At 37.6% G+C, this 19,746-nt stretch overlaps 3 protein-coding genes across 3 annotated transcripts; all 3 read right to left on the minus strand.

Moving 5' to 3' along the window:
- Positions 1-5,843: 5,843 nt before the first annotated feature.
- Positions 5,844-7,202, minus strand: LOC117618224 (receptor-like protein 7). Its single transcript, XM_034347825.1, has one exon. It carries the CDS (start codon positions 7,200-7,202, stop codon positions 5,844-5,846), a length of 1,359 nt encoding a protein of 452 aa, XP_034203716.1.
- Positions 7,203-10,542: 3,340 nt separating this feature from the next.
- LOC117618225 (ABC transporter A family member 10-like) lies at positions 10,543-11,237 on the minus strand. Its single transcript, XM_034347826.1, has 4 exons — positions 11,160-11,237; positions 10,925-11,060; positions 10,739-10,818; positions 10,543-10,641 (listed from the first exon to the last, which is right to left on the minus strand). The coding sequence occupies exons 1-4, from the start codon at positions 11,235-11,237 to the stop codon at positions 10,543-10,545; spliced, it is 393 nt and encodes a 130-aa protein (XP_034203717.1).
- A 942-nt stretch (positions 11,238-12,179) lies between these two features.
- LOC117619073 (putative DEAD-box ATP-dependent RNA helicase 29) lies at positions 12,180-19,729 on the minus strand. The gene is made up of 11 exons (XM_034348896.1): positions 19,154-19,729; positions 17,802-18,963; positions 17,613-17,670; positions 17,037-17,141; positions 16,586-16,631; positions 15,666-15,739; positions 15,105-15,157; positions 14,553-14,634; positions 14,411-14,467; positions 13,318-13,444; positions 12,180-12,627 (listed from the first exon to the last, which is right to left on the minus strand). Exons 1-11 carry the CDS (start codon positions 19,512-19,514, stop codon positions 12,383-12,385), a joined length of 2,370 nt encoding a protein of 789 aa, XP_034204787.1. The 5' UTR covers positions 19,515-19,729; the 3' UTR covers positions 12,180-12,382.
- Between the last annotated feature and the right edge of the window lie 17 nt (positions 19,730-19,746).

Below are 19,746 nucleotides of genomic sequence, written 5' to 3' on the forward strand. Positions count from 1 at the left end.
AAACAAGGCAGGGAAACTTGCTAACATTGCAAATCAGGTAACTGAACCTGCCATTATGTTCTATGCATGTCATGCTGCAACAATTGGAAAGAATGTGAATATGTGGTATGTTGATAGTGCATGTAGCAATCACATGACTTCCCATGAGTCATTACTTGTAAATGTTGATAAAAGTGTGAAGAGTAAAGTCAAAATGGGGACTGGTGATCTAGTGCGGTCAATAGGCAAAGGGACTTTGGCTATAGAAATGAAGGGTGTGACTAGATATATCAAAGAAGTCATGATTGTACCAGGTTTAGATGAAAATTTGCTAAGTGTAGGTCAAATGATAGAACATGGGCATTGGCTTGTATTTGGTGATAATGCAGTTGATATCTATGGAGATAGGCAGCTGGAAGATTGCATTGCAAGAGTGCCAATGAAGGGAAACAGATATTTTCCTTTAAATCTTGACTATGTCAATCCTCCTATGGCAAACAGAGCAACAGTTGGAGAAACATCCTGGCTGTGGCACAGAAGATTTGGGCACCTAAACTATATTAGTTTGAAGTTGTTACAAGAGAGAGATATGGTTCAGGGACTGCCTAATTTACAAGAACATGAGAAGGTCTGCTCAGGTTGTGCTGTAAGCAAGAATCACAGAAGCTCTTTTGATAAGGAAGGAGCTTGGAGAGCCTCTCAACCACTAGAACTGATTCACTCAGACATATGTGGTCCAATGCAGACCATCACTCTTGGAGGGAACAGATATTTCCTCACCTTCATTGATGACCACACCAGAATGTGTTAGGTGTTCTTCTTGTAGCATAAGTCTCAAGCATTCAACATATTCAAAAGGTTCAAAAGCATGGTTGAGCTACAAAGTGGTTATCAAATTAAGAAGCTAAGAAGTGATAGAGGTGGAGAATACACATCTTTGGATTTCTCAAAGTTCTGTGAAGAGATGGGATTAGAAAGGCAACTGATAGTAGGCTACTCTCCACAACAGAATGGAGTTGCAGAGAGAAAGAATCGTACTGTGATGGAAATGGCAAGAGCCATGATGCATGAGAAGAAAATCCCTTTGAAGTTTTGGACAGAAGCTGTCAATACAGCTGTATATCTACAAAACAGAAGCCCTACAAGTGCAGTGGACAATTCCACTCCATTTGAGAAGTTTAGTGGAAGAAAACCAGGTGTCAAGCATTTGAGAATATTTGGTTCTCTATGCTATATTCACATCCCCACATAGAAAAGGCACAAGCTGGAAGACACAGGTGAGAAGGGAGTATTTGTAGGATATGGTGTATGTGAAAAGGGGTATAGAGTGCTTAACTTGAGAACTCAAAAGATTGAGCTGTCTAGGAGTGTTATTTTTGATGAAGAAGCAATGTGGAATTGGGAAACAAATGAGGCATTGCAAATTCCTATGTCTTGGGGTGATGGAGCAAGTTCAACTGTATCAGATTTGGATTCAGAACCAAATCTGTTACAGCAACCGATTGTGCAGTCTCCTATGGAAACACAAACAAGTAGTGATGTGCATGCTACTCAAGACTCTGCTCCATTAGAAACTTATGATAACACCCCAAAGAAATGGAAGAGTTTGAGTGATGTGTATGCTCAGTGCAAGATGAGCATCATTGAACCTGAAAATTTTGAAGAAGCAGTCAAAGATGAAGCTTGGGGGAAGGCTATGACTGAGGAGATACTTATGATAGAGAAAAACTCCACTTGGGAATTGGTTGATAGGCCAAGTAGTAAACCAATTGTGGGAGTGAAGTGGATATTCAAAATTAAGCTTAATCTTGATGGCTCCATTCAAAAACATAAAGCAAGACTTGTTGCCAAGGGATACACACAAAAACCAGGGATTGATTTCAATGAAACCTTTGCTCCTGTGACAAGGTTAGACACCATTAGAACTCTCATTGCTCTTGCTGCTCAGAAAGGCTGGAAACTATGGCAATTGGATGTCAAGTCAGCCTTCTTAAATGGTGTCCTTGAAGAAGAAGTTTATGTTGATCAACCGGATGGTTTTGTGGTTAAAGGTGATGAGGATAAGGTGTATAGGTTAAGAAAAGCTCTCTATGGGTTGAAGCAGGCTCCAAGGGCCTGGTATAGTGAAATCGACACCTACTTGAATAAGTGTGGTTTTCACAAAAGTCCAAGTGAAGCAACTCTCTATGTGAGAACAAAGGAAGGTGTGGGAACACTAATAGTGTCAATCTATGTAGATGACATAGTGTACACAGGAAGTAGTGATGAAATGATGAAAGAATTCAAAGCTGAAATGATGAAAGAATTCAAAGTTGAAATGATGAAAGAATTCAAAGCTGAAATGATGTGCAAGTATGAGATGTCTGACTTGGGTTTACTCCACCATTTTCTTGGTATGGGAGTAACACAAACTGAAGGGAGCATCTTCATTTATCAAAAGAAGTATGCTCTCACTCTCTTGGATAAGTTTGGACTCAAAGACTGCAAGTCAGTAAGCACTCCATTAGTGGCTACTGATAAATTGAAAAGAGAGGATGGAAGTGATGCTGCAGATGAAAGTTTGTTCAGAAAAATTGTAGGCAGCCTGCTGTACCTTACTGCAACCAGGCCAGATATCATGTTCTCTGCCTGCCTGCTTGCAAGATTCATGCACAACCCTTCTAAGATGCACTATGGGGCAGCTAAAAGGGTTCTAAGGTACATACAAGGCACAATTGACTATGGAATTGAGTATGTGACTGGAAAATCTGCACTCTTAGTTGGTTACTGTGACAGTGACTGGAGTGGATCTGAGGAAGATATGAAAAGCACTTCTAGATATGCGTTTTCATTTGAAAGTGGTGCTTTTTCGTGGGCATCAGTCAAACAACACAGTGTGGCTCTTTCTACTGCAGAGGCAGAGTATGTGAGTGCAGCAGAAGCTACATCACAAGCCATTTGGCTCAGGTTTGTTCTTGAAGATTTTGGGGAAGAACAGACCACTGCAACAACTGTGTTTTGTGACAACACTTCAGCCATAGCAATGGCTAAAAACCCAGTTTTTCATTAACGGAGCAAGCACATTAAAAGGAAGTTTCATTTTATTAGAGAAGCAATACAAGAAGAAGTGATTGAACTGCTCTACTGCAAGGGAGAAGAGCAGATTGCTGATATCTTCACCAAAGCACTTCCCAAAGACATGTTCGACTATTTGAGGAGAATGCTTGGAGTGAAATCAGCTAGCACTTTAGAAGGGAGTGTTAAAATGTAAACTGCCTAGCTAATTTCAGATTAGTTAGTAAGTTCTAAGTCAGTTTATATTTAATCTGTTCTAATCTTTGTGTTAAGCTGAGTGCCTTGTGCTTATATGCCAGGTGCAATTAGGGGTGTTTTTCGGCCGGAACGGATCGGAAACCACTGTTCCGAATTCCGTTCCGAAGCTTTTCGGAATTACCTTTTAGTTCCGAGTCCGATTCCGAAATTTCAGAATGTACTAACTCTATTCCGATGCGGAATTTTCGGCATTATCGGAATTTTCGGAAGTTAATATTTTCGGAATTTTCAGATAATAGTTTCGGCATTTTCGGATAATAATTTTGGAAATCAAAATTTGAAATTTTCTTGTGAATCATGATTAAGCCAACCAAACAGGAAAAAAAATTCCATAAGAATTCCAATGTTTACATTCAAATGACATAATGTTCAAATTTAAACTAGTCCACAATAAAAACAGAAAATGAAAACTACAAGTACAACATTTAACATAGATCCATAATACATACAAAATCAACTCATCACTGGAAATAAGCTAACATCATTTTTCGCAACACCATTGCTGAAATCATGAATATGCCAACTGCAATTCCAAGGTTACAGCTAAACTTTATCTTGGATACTACTACATACTTACTATTAGGGTTCAATCCCAATGTGTTTCTATCGCCATTTTTTAATTTTCATAATCATGATTCATGCATGAACAAGAGTTTGATACCAATTTGTATTTGATACAACATGTCAATGTCCTACCTTTTTTAAGGGTAAGTTACCTATTGATGTACCTAACTTTTTTGTAACCCCCTATTGTTTATGTTCACATTATTATGAAAATAGTACTACATTAGCACCTTGGCAATTGATTATAAAGAAAATAAGTTTATAATTAAATGCATGACCTCATACCCCAATGAGTCCTATTCAAGAAATTGAGTTAGAATTAAAAGAAAAAAAAATCAATACACTACGTAATTTAGATCAATTCAAAGTTGGTTGCATTACAAATTTTTTTTTCCTTTTACTAATATTTTTAAATGTACTTAAATTTTTTTCATTATGTATGTATAATGTATATATAATGTTCGCCAATAATATCAAAGAAAACTTGTGTCTTTGGTTGGTTGTGACAGAACTATGGACAAATTAAAAATTGTGGGAATGCATTAAATGTTTTGCATATAAATTAAATATATTGATTGTTGTCTAAACTTTTATAGGATTAATTCAAAATATTTCGGAATAAATCGGAATTTATCGATTGGAATGTTTTTCAAATATTCGGAATTTTTAAAATCAGAATATATTAGGAATATATCGGAATTATTGGATCGGAATGAGTTCGGAACATTTTGGAATATTTCGGATCGGAAATTTTGGAAATTTCGGAAGTTCCATGTACATTCCGAATCTGATCCAATTTTTTTCGGAAATTTCGGATTTCGGCATTTACGGAATTCTGATTTGTCGGAGCCGGATTTTTTTGGAAATATTCGGACCGGAATCGGTCGGAATCGGATTTTCCAATCCAACTTGCACCCCTAGGTGCAATGCTTGAGTTTGTTTTGAATTCCCAGCTGTTAGGACAGCTGTGTATTGCCATGTGTCATATTCACATTGGCTTACTATTACAAACCGTTAGATTTGAATCTACTGATGTAAGAGAACATGCTATAGTCATGAGGGAATATAAGCTCTGCTGCAATGTTCATGCAGTGTAAGCATTCTGTTAGAACAATCTAAGGCTCTCTGCTCTCTCTCCCTCTCAGTACATTTCTTGCTCCCTTTGCAATCCAAATATTCAACACCCGAACCATAATTCAAGTTTACCTTCATATATGCAGACTGGTTTAGAGTGATGCCTCTCAGGGAAATCCCAGAAAAGAGGTATGCAGATGGAAACTCGCCTGTGAAATTGTTGTGAGACAAATCTAGAAAGCGCAACTCGGGGAAGCCGAAATTCGTTTCTTGGTTTCGTATGCCACCATAGAACCCATTACGGCTCATTGCCAAGAGTTTTAACTTTGGAAGAGTCCCCAACCAGAAGGGACAAACATCAGTCAATTGATTGTTTAACAAAACAAGAAACTCAAGCATCACACAGTTCACCAGTGACCTTGGTAAATTTCCATGCAATTTGTTCTGTCCAACATCAATCATCCTCAGATTGCTTAAGTTGGTGTATGTTTGAGGAAGAATCCCCTCAAAGGAGTTGTTTCCAAGATTTAAAATCTTCAGATCACTAAAGTTTCCGAGACACTGCGGAAGCATGCCACTCAATCTGTTAGTTGACAAATCAAGGACCTTCAGAGAGCTCAAACTACAGAACAATGGTGGAATTTCTCCAGTTAATTTGTTCCCTGAAACATCATAGAATGTGATCGATGGTGGAGGTACCGGTAGTGGTCCAAGTAGCATGTTAGAACCAAGATCAAACGCTAGTAAGTTAACCCAAGGAAGGACAACTGGGGGCTGTTCAAAGCCTGAAAGAAAGTTATCAGAAATCGAGATGACCTGCAAAGTTTCTGTGCTTGTGTTCCACATCCATTTGGGTACTTGGCCATGCAATCTGTTTTGAGAAAGGTCCAACCGCCCCAAACTTTGTTGATATCTTAAGAAATGTGGAAACTCTGCATGTTGCAGGCTGCCAATCCTAGAATCCTAAACTTCGGAACAGTTTGATTACTAATGATTCTGGATTCAGTGAGCAGCTCCAATTTGTTGTTAGATAGCTGGAGGCGGGTGAGATTTTGTAACTTAAGAAACATGTGGAACTCCAGTCTACCACTTAGACTGTTTCCTTGTAGATAAAGGAGATTGAGATCAACCAGATTGGATAGTGACTCAGGAACCGAACCGTTCAATTTATTGAAAGTAAGCTCTATCTCAGTTAGTCTGCTGAGGTTGCCTAGCCATGATGGGATTGGACCAACTAATTGATTATAAAGAAGACTAAGAAAACTGAGTTCGGTGAGGTTTCCAAGGGAAGACGGAATGGAACCAGTTAAACTCATATTTCCAAGCTCCAGGAGAGTGAGTTTGGTTTGTTTACCAACCCAAGACAAGGAACCGCCACTAAAGTTATTATGAGAAAGTGACAGATATCTAAGATGGGTAAGGTTTGCCAATGAAGCAGGGATTGGACCATTGAATTTGCATCTACTCACATCTAGCTCGTTTAATGAACCAAGCTTTTCTATCGAAGAAGGCAGGTGTCCAGAAAAACTAGTGCTGGCAAGTAAAAGTGACATGAGAGGACTAGTTTGATTAAATTCAGGCAAATAACCAGTAAGATCAGGGTTGTATCTCACACTCAGAGTTTTTAAGTTTGGTAAACTGAAAATTCTTACTGGGAATTCGCCAAACATCCCACTATCTCTTAGGAGGAGAGATGTCAAGGATGATAAATTTGCCACGGAATTGGGAGCTGTCGAAAAAATGTTTACGAAACTGAGATGAAGCTTTTCCAGGCTAGTTAAGTTTTGAACTAGACTTCTCATATTGGATGGATGGAGTTCCAACAATCCTTGACCGGAAAATCTATCAAGATTGAGAGACAGATCAAGGGATGACAACTTGGACAAGTGTGAAACTTCATATGGGACTTGACCAGAAAAGACAGAGGCGGAGAGGTTGAGATAAGTGAGCCTTGGAAAATTCCTAATGCTACTAGGAATTTGAGAGTAGTTGAAGTGATTATCAGCAAGGTTTAGTCTCCGAAGGTGAACAAGACGGAAGAGGCTGCTGTTAGAGTTGATGGAGCCGTAGAGAAAACTGCTACTAAGCTGAAGGCCAATCACATGACCCGTCTGCACATCACATTTGACGCCGTCCCATGAGCAGCAGCTGCTATTTGCTCCTTCAGCTGGTTTCCATGATAAAAGCTTTGGATAAGCGCCAGCGTACAGCGAAGCAGATGCGTCCAGAAAAAAAACTTCGTTTGAATTGCAGCAAAGCAGAGCTTTCCTCATCATGGCATGATGGCTGCTGCTGCTGCTGCAAAGAGTTCAAAGAGTAAGCAATAACCACAAGATGAAACAACAACAGAACTACTAGTTTTGAAAGCATCTTGCCAATGGACACATTATAGAACCCCATATGGCGTTTTTTAAAACTTTCTTTTGCACTCTTAGCTAGAGAAGCCTGTGGGGAAATGCAAAGTGATAGACCTTTTTATTGACTGACTGACTGGTCATGAGAAGCACTAATTGCATCAAAAATTCAAAGATAGTGACTTCTTCAAGTCAACTAATAAGTTAATTTATTTCGAGTCAAGTCGTCTCACTGGGGTGAGACAGATCACAAGAGAGGGGTAGTGGACGACTTAAAGACTCCACTACCATACTCGCCAATCTTACACTACTATCTTAAAGGAACTCCACTACTATCATACTCCCCATATGTCTTGAAAAATATGTCTTCACTCGATCGATCTCATCCATCCATCTGCTCTTTGATGCTCCAAAACATACGTTTGCATCAACAAACAAAGACATGCAACCTTAATTATTGCAATCTTTGCAATTTGCAAAGGCAAGAACCATCTGTTAGATTTTTAGAAGGGTGGATTTTTATGTTTTTTTTCTTTAAATATTCATCTCTTTAATTAAAAAAATTTCTATGTGGAACATGTGCTTCGGTTTTGGTCTATGTTTGGTTTATGCTTGTATTGGCCCCAAAACAGAGAACTGGGTTTTTCAAGCTGCAAGTTGATTCGTGAATTGAGTTCTGAGAGGCTCCTGGGCTAATGATGATTATTAGGGTATATTTTCAGAAATTATTGTTGGGTTCATTTTTATACATGATTTATCATGTTATTTACCCAATGTTTTGAGTTAGTTCTTGACATTTTATAGCATTTTTCTTCTTTTTTGTGTTTTTATGGATTTTACTTTGTTTGGCATAAATGTGTGCTAAAAGTGCATTATTGAATATAAATTCTGATTTTGCTCATTTTCGTAGGTCAACTTTTTGACCGTGGATCACCATGCTTCGGTGCTCAGATGAGGTGAAGCTCTTCATGAAACGTGTTCCAATGGATGTTGACTGCAACATATCTGAATGTGAACTTCATTGAACAAGTATAGCCTAGCCAGCCGATCCAGCATTAATCCTAACTTCGGAATTATGGTTTGGACCACCTTTTCCTCCATTGGATGTCACCCGCCCTGTTCTACTTGTTACCATACCACTTGGTATCATGTTTTACTTAGGTAAGCTAGGATCTCATTCTAACTAGTTGAATCCCTCTTAAGGTATTAAAAGTCAAAGAAATGATGAAATACACATTAGCCTACCTAGCTTTAGTAAAAGGTGAAGTATCCTATGGATTAGCGAGTTGGCAAGGGAGAGAGGGTAGCTAGGGGTCGGAAATCATTCGAAACATTCTATACACTTCGCATTTTCTGAAACAAGAGAGAGAGGAGAGCAAGGAGCAGCCAAGCAAAGGAGGCTACCAAAGAGAAGAAGAAACCATTCCACCATTGAAGGCTTTTGTGCCTTCACCTTCATAAAATGTGTAACTTCTTTCTAGTTTTATTTCAAGTTGTATTTACTATGAACATGAGAAACTAAACTCCATAGACATGTTTACACTTTTGTTTCGATGCTCTGTGTTTGTTTCCTTTGATTGATCACATTAGGTCGTATGCATCTAGCTAAAGTTGAGAAGTTGTGTAAGATACCCAAGAACATAATTTCTAATTAGCAACAAATGATTGAATCTTTTCTAAGTGAGCATCATGTGAATTGGTTTCTTGACAACAAATGATGAAATTCTCTTTACTAAAATAATCTATATCGATGTTTGTTTTTCTTTGATTAATCACCTTTGAAAGCATGCTTCTTGAGATTGTTTGGATTATATGTACCCTCATATTTTCCTAAGCAACTAATGGATGAAGTAAGAATCATCCATGTGAATTGGTTTCTTAAATGCCTAATGTAAACACAATGCTATTAGGGTTTTTGTGATGTTCATATTCTCTTCAAACTTAATGGATTTTTCATATGATTAAATCGAAGTATTAAAGCACACCTAGATTGATTTTATGGGAAGCATGAGTATTGTAACACTAAACACGCACTTTACTTATCTCAGAGAGAATCAATGCATCTTGAGCCACTAAACTCGGTCTTGATTGCGAATATCTTCATCAATGTATCTAGAATTTATATCCTGAGTATCCATAAACATGATTTGGATTTCTTAGGGTGGATTCCGACAACCCTAGTATTTGTCACTATTTAAACTACACTTTATTAATCACATTTGTTGATCTTGCTAAAATTAGAGTTCGGTTACATTTTAATCATTAGAATTAGTTCACTTGAATCAAACCCCCCCTCCCCCCTTTGTTTTGTATGTATGTGTGTCGTTTGAAGTCTTGAGTGTAATTTCCATTGAATTCTGCTCACTTTGGTATCTGTTTTTGACATTTGGCTTGCATGAGTTCTTCATTTTTCCGTACTGAATCTAACCTATAAAGACCATAAAATTTGAATTAACGGTTTGAAACTTACAAGTCATAAATGGGACAGAGGTCGAAATTGGAAAACAGAGGAAGTTCATAAATTCCTCTCTAACCTAAAAGTGCTACAGTACCTAATGATAAAAAAAGCGATACAATGGTGATACAGTAGCGATACAATGGGTTGGGTTTGGGATTGGTCTAGGAGGCCGGTCAATTTGTGGTTGACCAAAGGATCTTTGTTGCCTGCCAGGTAAGAATAAATTCAACAAAGTAATAATATTCAAGTGGGTGTTGAGTAAGTTGGTGTTGCGTATAGCCGTGCGGCTATACTCGTTTTTCCTTATTTTTTTAAAATAAATAGTATAGCCGCTTTCCTTGTTTTACACATGGCGCATAGGCAATGGGCGGGGATATATATAGTATAGCCGCCGGCTATACTATTTTTTTTTTGAGTTTTGTATAAGGAATACAGCTATATTCGTTTTTGTTTTTACAAACAAATAGTGTAGCCACACGGCTTTGCATGTTTGATACGTGGAGCATAGGCACTGGGCGGAGATTTTGAGTTTTTTTTTTTTTTTTGGTTGGTCTGAAGTTTTTATTTTATTATTTTTTTTTAAGAAATAGTACAGCCGTGCGGCTATACTCTTTTTCTTTTTTAAAAAAATAATATAGCCGCATGGTTTTACTGTCTAACACGTGATGCATAGGCACTGGCCGGTCTATATATAGTATAGCCGTTAGGATGTACTAGAAATTTGTTTTTTTTTCAAAGAAATAGTATAGCCGTGCGGCTATACTCGTTAAAATTTTTTAAAATTAGTATCGCCGCCCGGCGTTACTCTTTTGACACATAGGCGCTGGCCTGGTCATAGATGTGATCGAACATGAAAGCAGGATCGGAAAATTTTGATTCTCCAATTTTGGATTCTGTTCCCTGGATATTTAGAACAGTAACATTACTCAGTAATACTAGATTAAAGTAAAATAAAATAAACAACAGCCAAAACAAAATTAGAGAAATTGCAACTTACCATGACATTATTGGAGAAGTTGTCCATGATGCTCGTGGAATCCAGTGAGATAGAATTCAAGAACAAATTCCCAGCCACAGCTATCAAAACGTAGTACGAACAGATTAAATCATTACCCACTAGATGAAAAAATCAGAACCAAAATAATGATCAAAACATGTAAAGAGAAGAGGGAGAGAGGACTACTTTCTCCAAAGGACTGATTGTTCCCAGTCACAAGTATTGTTACAGGGCATGACTCTGTCTTCCTGCATGACTCATTTGGCAAGTCTGTAAATGGAACAAAATCACTTCTCACCGCGCGATAACGAGGAGCTGGCATCTGCAACAATGGAGGCTCATCGGGTTTACCCAATTCTTTATCCACCATAAATTGGATAGTACCAATGAGCAAGCAGAAGAAAGCTCAAGAGATATAGACCTGAAAGGTAAAGTTTTTTCTGAGTAAAGCATTGGACTGAGTCCAGAAGCTTGCTGGGCGGCATGAACGATCCGCCATTGATGTCCAAAGCAAGAGAATTCCTTTAACTGAGAACCAACATACCCGGATTCAATGTTTCTGTCAGCACCCAAGAATCAAAACCAAGTTCATCATTCAAAAACCTTCAGAGAACAAAAGATAAAAATTAATGTCTACAATTGTAAATAATACCTGTAAATGAAGAACCTCTTGTATGATTGGGAATTCTGAATGAACACGACTCACGAGAGAAAAAACTGAAATATTGAAAAGATGGTCTCCTGCCCTGCTATTGGCTTTCTGCGCCAAGGAAATGCAATTTGTCATTACCGTTGTGAATGTATTTTGTTTGCTTGTGTACATAATTACCCCTGATTTTTCCCCCCACTGTAGTGAAGTCATTTGATTGGCGCTGCCTAAGATGGTAATAATCAACAATAAGACGACACGCGGGATGATAAAACGACTCCAAATGTGACAGCCTGTTTTTTTTCCTTTTAAAATGAAAGAGTTAACGACTTCTTAATTAATTTATTTATTTATAGTATTTATCCCTTTAGAGGGTTAGAGTTTCCCTATGAAATGCGTATAATGTTATTGGTCATATAGTGCTTGTCTGGATATTGAGGAAGTAGATGCATTGTCTACGCATGGAAATGAATCTTGTTAGGGCTCAAGGGCCAATCTCACATCATCAATTTTAGAAGATATCTCAAATTCGAAAGTTTCCTTCCCACAAAGAAAGAAAGAACAAGTGGTAAAATTGTTACAAATACAAGGTAGATTCTTTATATTTGAATTCCCTCTAACCAACATTTTTTTTTTTTTAAAATAGGTTTAATGTAAGATTAAGTGGTATAATTTTTATCTCGAGAAACCATGGCAGACTGCTGATGCAAAGTCTTGTTTGGATTCTCCAAAGGGATTTTTAACTTCAACCTCTGCTTGCCTTTAAAACTAAAAATCAGAAAGAGGTACAAATAAATACTGAAAAGCAAATTAATGATAACTTTCATCCATCCTGTTAGAGAAGTGCAAAATTGGCTTAATCTATAAGTACAGTGATTGATAACAATACTCTTCCCCTACTTTCTTTTCTTTTTTTGTCTCTTCTTGGTGCTCTACAAAACAGCTTGCCGAAGGAGCAAAGGGAAAACTCACAAGACTCATATTAGGCAATTCTTTTACCTCTTTCCCTTTCCTCTTTGTCCACCTTTTCCACCTTTTCCACCTTTTCCACTTTTACCAAATTTGTTACCCTTAGAAGACTTGCTCTTCATATACGAGATTCTGTCGGCCTTTTTCTGTCGATCCTTCCTAACCTGTTCTAAGTCCTTGATTTCAGAACGCACGTGAGCATTAGGCACAGAGTTCTGCTTCCTGCTTCCCCAAGACTTCTTCCCCTTGTTCCCCTGCCACCTACGGTTACCTGCAAAAGACATGCATGCCCAGTAATATATATTAGGTACCTATAAACAAACTTCTTAGTTTCACCAGAGAGGCAATCAGCTTTTATCTTCTAAAACAAAACTGAAAAAACATTGCAAAATAGAATTGTTACAATGGACCTCCACCATTGCACCAAGTAGAATGATGCCTACAAATTTTATATTTCAACATTATCAGCAAATTAGCAAGTGTGCCCAGAGCATATTGACTTCCCTGCTAACTATACGTCGCATATATGGCTTTATCTCATCCGACAGCTAGCACACTACATAATTTGGAAGGCAGGAAACACAAGACAGAAAAAGAAGCCAGCTCTAATGAACTGAACAAAGATTCTCATTGGATCACACAAAACGCCAAAACAATAAAAAGAAAACGGGTTCATAGGAAAAGATTCTTTTATATAGGAAAAAACAAAAAAGGCTTGGTGCAGGAGAAGATTGTGGATAAATAACCAATTGATATCTTCCACAAGAAATGCTGAAAGAAACCTTTCTGTTTTTTAGAAAGAAACTTTTTCTAGTAGCCTGAATCCTTACACCTGGTCACCACTCTATGTTTGATAATGTAATACCCCAAAAAAAAGTAAAAATAAAAATATATATATATATCAATCAAATTTAAGAGAAAGAAGAAAAAAAACATAAAACTTCCAAACAGAAAGCATTACCTGCAGCTTCCTCAGCATTCCCTTCATTAATTCCTTTGAGAGAGACTTTATTGTGAGAACGTTCTTTCCACCTCTTGTATATCCCAGTTTTCTCAAGTTTTGCTTTTGCACCACTCTCTGTCTTTATCTGTACACCATAAAAATATAAGCATAAAAGTTTTGAGCTATCCAACTAAAAAAAGAAAAAAAAAAAAACAATAATCGTAGCAGGCACACCTTGAAGATACTATTAAAAGAAAACAATAAGAGTTCATAATTGAAACACCCCTGAGGTTTAGCATAATTATGATTAGACATTGTGTGCTTGGAAATTACACAAACAGGGTTTTGACAGAACCAACACATATGTAAAAGCAGTGTTTTGAAACCATGACACGTTTCAAATGAAACATAGCATTGTTCACAAACTTAAAAGCCACCACCCAATACTCATGCTCGCCATCAGGGTCGGATTCTTTTCATACCTAGGTTTCCTAAGCAATAGCAGCACCTAAGATGAGAAGGCAATGGTACCAACAGAGGAGTTTGGATATCGAAAAGAATTTTCTTATACAACCTATTGCATCAAAGTTTCTTAGTCTGACAACCATAAAATGTTAGTTAATAATTGCTACTAATGAGGTTCAAATAATAATAAATGCAATGAAAAAAATACATAAATGTTAACGATGACCATAATATCATGCATGTTTAGATATACAGTACACATATGTTGCTTTCTATAAACATCTAAGTGGGCCATTGACTAGTTTTTGGAACATTTCCTGGATGTGTCCACCGTATATCTCAATATGGATCCACATACACCCGACTCTAGTAATTTTTTTTCTCTCAAGAAGAAAACTTATTTGAACCCAAAAGCCAGCGCCACAGCCGATAATTTATTTACCAATTAAAAATATCCACTTCAGTTATATGTATTCTTTTCAGAATGGCAAGTTTCAGTACAAGAGCAAAAAGACAAATGTTCTAGATATAACTACAAGAACAACATTATGTTCAGAAACTAAATGGAAATTAATACTAGGAATGATCCAATAAGTGTCAAAAGGGAACACATGTCAAATTAATTACGGATGTTGAGATAGTATACCTTGCCACTAGCTGTCACACGGTCGCCATTATTTAACTTTATGTACTTTTTCCCCCTCTGCCAGCCATTAGTTTCATGAGATTAACAGAAAAATAGTTAAAACAAAATGACAATGAAAAAATAATATTACTGTTCAAAGTACCTTATCCCAATGAAATACAGATTTCTGTTTCTTCATGCCCACATTATCATCTGCAACCAGATCTAGAACAGCAGCTTCCAACCTATGAAGACAGATGGGGTCAACTGGTGCCCAGAGCACAAGAGATTGCATACATCTAATCTTCACAAAAATAATCAGATAATTTGAGCCGCACAAGTTAATGAAACTTGGGTTGAAAGTCAGGACTCATCCAACTTGGGGGAAGGAGGAGGAGGGGTGGGGGAAGCTGAAAGATATTCCTGTTCTCCCCACTCCAATCCCATGTGAGCACACTCACTTATGAGAGAGAGAGAGAGAGAGAGAGAGAGAGAGAGATGCATAGAGAGATTGGCTATTGCATACTGCCAGAAAAACTTGGTAACATGACATGGAATTGTCAACACACTTCCAGACAAATACACACCAAGAACTACCTATGCCTCACAATAAGATTTCATTTATTTACAGCAGCAATTAAAGGTCAATACCTTAAACCAAGTTAAAAGTTAGTTAAATCAATTTCCATAGAGCTAAAGTAGAATCAAGTATTACCTATTTGAGTCAAAATCACCCTTTCCTCTTACTGAGAGTCCTGCTTCTGTATGCTGGACAACAATAGCAGGATAGTCCAATGGTCAGCCAGGTTCCAATTTTTGTGATCCAAATCCACAACACAACTATTTGATGTAACAAATTATTGGCAATTCAAAATCAAGGTGATGAATTTTGTTCTATTTTTTATTTTTATGGAGTTTTATCAAGATATTGGCGGACCTGTCTTTGTACTGTGTTTCTGATTATTATCAATAAAATTTTGTTTCTCATAAGAAGATTATATGTGAAGGTGAGGATTTTCTTATAAGAAACAAACTTTTATTAAAGCTTGAGAAAACAGAAGATGTAGTGGACAAAACATCCACTGTGTAACGATACAAATATAAAATCTAACCATCATCAACAAAACCTCATAAGCAATATCAGAAAAAAAACAAAAACAAAAACAAAACATACAGGAAACAGATACCTAATCTGACCATATTAGAGAAAAACAGTATAATATTGCAATATAGCACCATAACTAACTTGAGAAATTATAAAAGTAGTATGACCTACATGATTTGTTGGTACCGAACTTATAAAGTACTCCTCATCCTTAAAGCTCCTTGCCTTTCTTTTAGAGCCTGATACTAATATCCAAGAGAAAACAAACAAAGTATTAATAAACCATTCCATAAACAAGCATATAATGTGTTATAGGGAGACAGAAAAGGAAAAGGAGCCAAACCACTCCCTAACGTGTTAAATGAAGGTGAAATGACATTTCAATGATATGTGCCTCTAGATCCACTTCCCAAATACCAGGTTTCAGTACCATTGAATACTACCACTTTAAACAACTTATAACCAAGGAGCACAATGGGAACAAACCATACAACAACAAAATCTCCTGGCATTATTCTATTAGATTACTTTGCAAATTTACCAGTTAAAATGATTATAAACTAGTTCGGGAATCAGGATGAGAAATTTCTTGCTATTAGTTCAAGGATTAGAATAATTGCTCATGCAAGGCAAAAACGCTCAGCACTATTGCTTAGTTCTAACACTAAAAGTTAGCATAAAATATGTGATATATCAGGCCACATCTTAAATGCATCTCTGCAATAGAACCCACGACTCTTTTCTGTTTGAACAGAAGCTTGTTCATTTTTTTCAAAACAAGAGTTCTAACCTACCACAACCCGCATGCAAGCAGGCGGCTGCTCAAAGTTTCATTTCTAGAACTTCTTTTACCCATTCAAGATTCCGTTTACGGCTTGGGGTCTAATAAACTGTCCTAACCAGGAAATAAAAATCTATATAATCAAAAGAGAAAAAAACCGTTTGAGCAGAGTGGCAATCTGCATGAGGACTGTCAGCTTTGGATGACACGTCTATATACCTTTATTATCTATATACAACACCACACACACACACACACACACACACACACACACACACACACATATATCAAACTCTGAACTAAGGAATACCTTTCTTCTCCTTTGCCATTGAAGGAGTAATCTCATATTCAACTCCCTGAAAGTACCCAAAATTCAGTTTAGCACAATTTAAGATAAGGGAAGACATGATATGATTATTGATGCAAACCCATGTACATAACCTTTGCTTTAGAAATATACAGAAGTGGTCATTTTCAAATTGAACTCAGTATTAAAGACAATCGGTACTACTAAATATCCATCTCTATTTCATTTTCACCCTCATTTTGTAAGAAAACAGTAACCCAAGGCCAAATTTTGGTTTCCAAATTTATTTCCATAGAATAAGACACTTCCTGCAAAAGTCTCAGAAGTACTGCACATTATAGAACTTGTTCGGTGGTTATAAAAATAAAAATTTTAAAAAAAATTTAAAAAAAAGTAGCATTTAAAAATCAGTAAAACCATATAATACCACATAATACCACACTAAAATATTTACCTTTTCCGCATGATTATCAGAACGTTGCTGATGAAATAAATTAATGACCTCTTCATGAATAGCTCTTTTTTCCCTCATTACATCAACCCATTGACGAGAAGAACCCTGCACATGAGCCATATACTTAATCTAACACCAAATAAGGCCACATCTGAACATCAAGAACAGAAGCCACGAAGAATAGCAATTATACAGGTAAGACATACACATTTATGTAGGAACTAGTTGATGTCATCTTGCACATAACATAAGTTATTTCATCCAAACATACTCAAGGTGCCCAATTACGTACAATGGCATCACCTTCCAAATAATAATAAACTTCAAACTAAGCTCAGTGTTTGTTCTTGTTATCTTAAAAGCGCCCAATTACACACAATGGCATCGCCTTCCAAAAAATTTTATAAAAAAGGAATGTCTACAAAACAACCCCTCCAACTATAGAGCAGACCAGCATGTATAGGCATTGTATTAAACTTGGTTAAAAAGAAGATTAAGAAAATTGTCACTTAGATCAACACCATGAAGTTTTCAATTAAATGAAATCTACTACTAAGGCATAAAGTGGAGAGTTACCTTCAGATTCTTTGATTTAGCAGCTTCACCTTCAGTTTCTAGAATGGTCTGCTTGGGTCTAGCATAAATCAGACATTGAATGGTTAAAGTTAGAAGCTTCAAATCCTCAGAAGAAGAAACATAATAGAAGGGCATCTCGAAATATTATTAGAAATATACAGTAAAAGACCAATGCTTGTAGTGTAAAACCTGAATGTCTTCAACCGCTCAGAAAATGCCAATGCCTTCAACTCTCCACCATCCAGTACATTTTTAAAAATTGGATGCAACCCTTCACGTGGTAAATCTTTTGCTCTTCTAACAGACTCCTTTGAAGGTGAGGGTTTTGTCTTTGAATACAAGCGGAACGCATTGGCACATGTTTTCAGCATTAAAATGAGCTCTGAAGAAGAATCAATTATCTCTCTAACCCTATCCGAAACAAGATCAATAACGGTTTGGGGGAAACGCCCGTAAACAGTTTCTCCATTTGCAACTGCTTGATCAATCTTGGACATCATTCCATCCAAATCCTGTAAAACCTCCTCTTCGGTAGGTGCAGCCCTAATTGGTTTTGAAAGAAACAGATGAAGATCTAAAAGGTTGGGCATATCTTCAGATGTCACAAGAGAGAATGCAGTACCAGTCCGACCAGCCCTTGCAGCTCGGCCTACTCGATGGACAAAAAGTTTAGGCTTTGGGGGAAAGTCCCAATTGATGACATTGTCAAGCAACGGAATGTCAATTCCCCTAGCTGCAACATCAGTGACAATTAACAGCATAGTCTTTCTCGCCCTAAACCTTGATAAATGAATTTTGCGAGCATCATGATCCATGTCACCATAACATACAGAAGGCTCGATGCCCTCTTCTCTAAACAAGATATTCAGGAACTCCACATGATGTTTTGTAGAAACAAAAATTAATGTCTGCTCACCAGATTTAATGTGCTCCCTTATCAAATAAAGTATTGCTGCGTGCTTTTCTTCCTGTCGCACGGTGAAAAACATAAGCTTCAAGTCAGGGCTAATCTTAGTATCCAAATCAAGCCGCACAAGCCGAGGATCTTGCAGACCAGCCTTGGCAAACTCTGCAAGAGCACTAGGTAATGTTGCACTAAAAAGCAGGGTCTGACGGTTCTCACTCAGCTGCCCAAGGATTTTATGCAGCTGCTCCGCAAAACCCATGCCAAAGAGGCAATCCGCTTCATCAAAAACAACATACTCCACAGTCCTAAGTGACATGTCATCGACTTCAGCTAAGTGGTGCATCAGCCTACCGGGTGTTGCAATTATAATATCAGGGTTTTGGGCTAATTCTTCAAACTGAGTTTCCATGCTATCACCACCAACTAGTAAACTAATTCGAACATCTGCAACAAATACAGAAAATGATTTTGGTTTAAGATCTTACGCAACCAACACTTTAAAAAATTGACTATATTTTAAAACCCAATATTTTTCATCAACAGGGAACTTCAAATTCTTCCACTTTCTTCCAATTTCTTTCATCAAATGAAATGAACACAAAAATATCAAACTTTGAAACAAAATGGCATATACCCAGGAAATGGCCAAGCTCTTTGGTAAACTTGTGAGTCTGTAAGGCCAAGTCTCTGGTGGGGGAGAGAATGAGCGCCCTAACACCACCCTGAGGCACGTGCTCCTTCAACCGCTCGAGCATGGGGATCAAAAACGCGGCCGTCTTGCCGGAACCAGTTCTGGCCATGGCAACGACGTCGTTTCCAGCAAGAATAAGGGGCATGGTCTTGCGCTGAATGGGAGTGGGGACTCTATAGCCCTTGCGCTTGACTCCTCTGAAGACATTGGGGCTTAGATTCAGAGACTCGAACCCTCCAGACTTGGCTTTCTTCTTCTGTATCTCCCTTCGCTTCAGGTCCGCTTTCGAGCTCACGTATACCATCGGGTTCGGATTTCTGCTCCTTTTTGGGGTTTTAGGGTTTCTTCTTTGCTGAATTGAAGAAAACAGTAGCACACAAACTGTTCAATTCAAGAACGGGCTGGAGGTTGGAGGCCGCGTCGATATGTGCTGTGCTCTGCCCTAGGTCGGCAGAGGCGGCGTCGTTTTGGGGAAGAGAGATGAAGAGGAAAAGGGGCGCGAAGTGGTAAAGGCTTTAGTGTTAAACCTGATGAAG

Source organism: Prunus dulcis, chromosome 2 (genome assembly GCF_902201215.1).
Source record: "Prunus dulcis chromosome 2, ALMONDv2, whole genome shotgun sequence".
Taxonomy (NCBI): domain Eukaryota; kingdom Viridiplantae; phylum Streptophyta; class Magnoliopsida; order Rosales; family Rosaceae; genus Prunus; species Prunus dulcis.

Bases quoted from the DNA above. Each gene is read 5' to 3' on its own strand.
- LOC117618224 (XM_034347825.1), bottom strand. From the start codon at position 7,202: ATGAGGAAAGCTCTGCTTTGCTGCAATTCAAACGAAGTTTTTTTTCTG.
- LOC117618225 (XM_034347826.1), bottom strand. From the start codon at position 11,237: ATGGCGGATCGTTCATGCCGCCCAGCAAGCTTCTGGACTCAGTCCAAT. The intron at 10,819-10,924 runs GTAGTCCTCTCT...ACGTTTTGATAG, and splicing joins CAATCAGTCCTTTGGAGAAA to CTGTGGCTGGGAATTTGTTC. The intron at 10,642-10,738 runs GTAAGTTGCAAT...CTAAATATCCAG, and splicing joins ACTTCTCCAATAATGTCATG to GGAACAGAATCCAAAATTGG.
- LOC117619073 (XM_034348896.1), bottom strand. From the start codon at position 19,514: ATGGTATACGTGAGCTCGAAAGCGGACCTGAAGCGAAGGGAGATACAG. The intron at 17,671-17,801 runs GTTTTACACTAC...GATTTATGCTAG, and splicing joins GAGCGGTTGAAGACATTCAG to ACCCAAGCAGACCATTCTAG. The intron at 12,628-13,317 runs GTAATGCTTTCT...TGTCTTTTGCAG, and splicing joins GAATGCTGAGGAAGCTGCAG to GTAACCGTAGGTGGCAGGGG.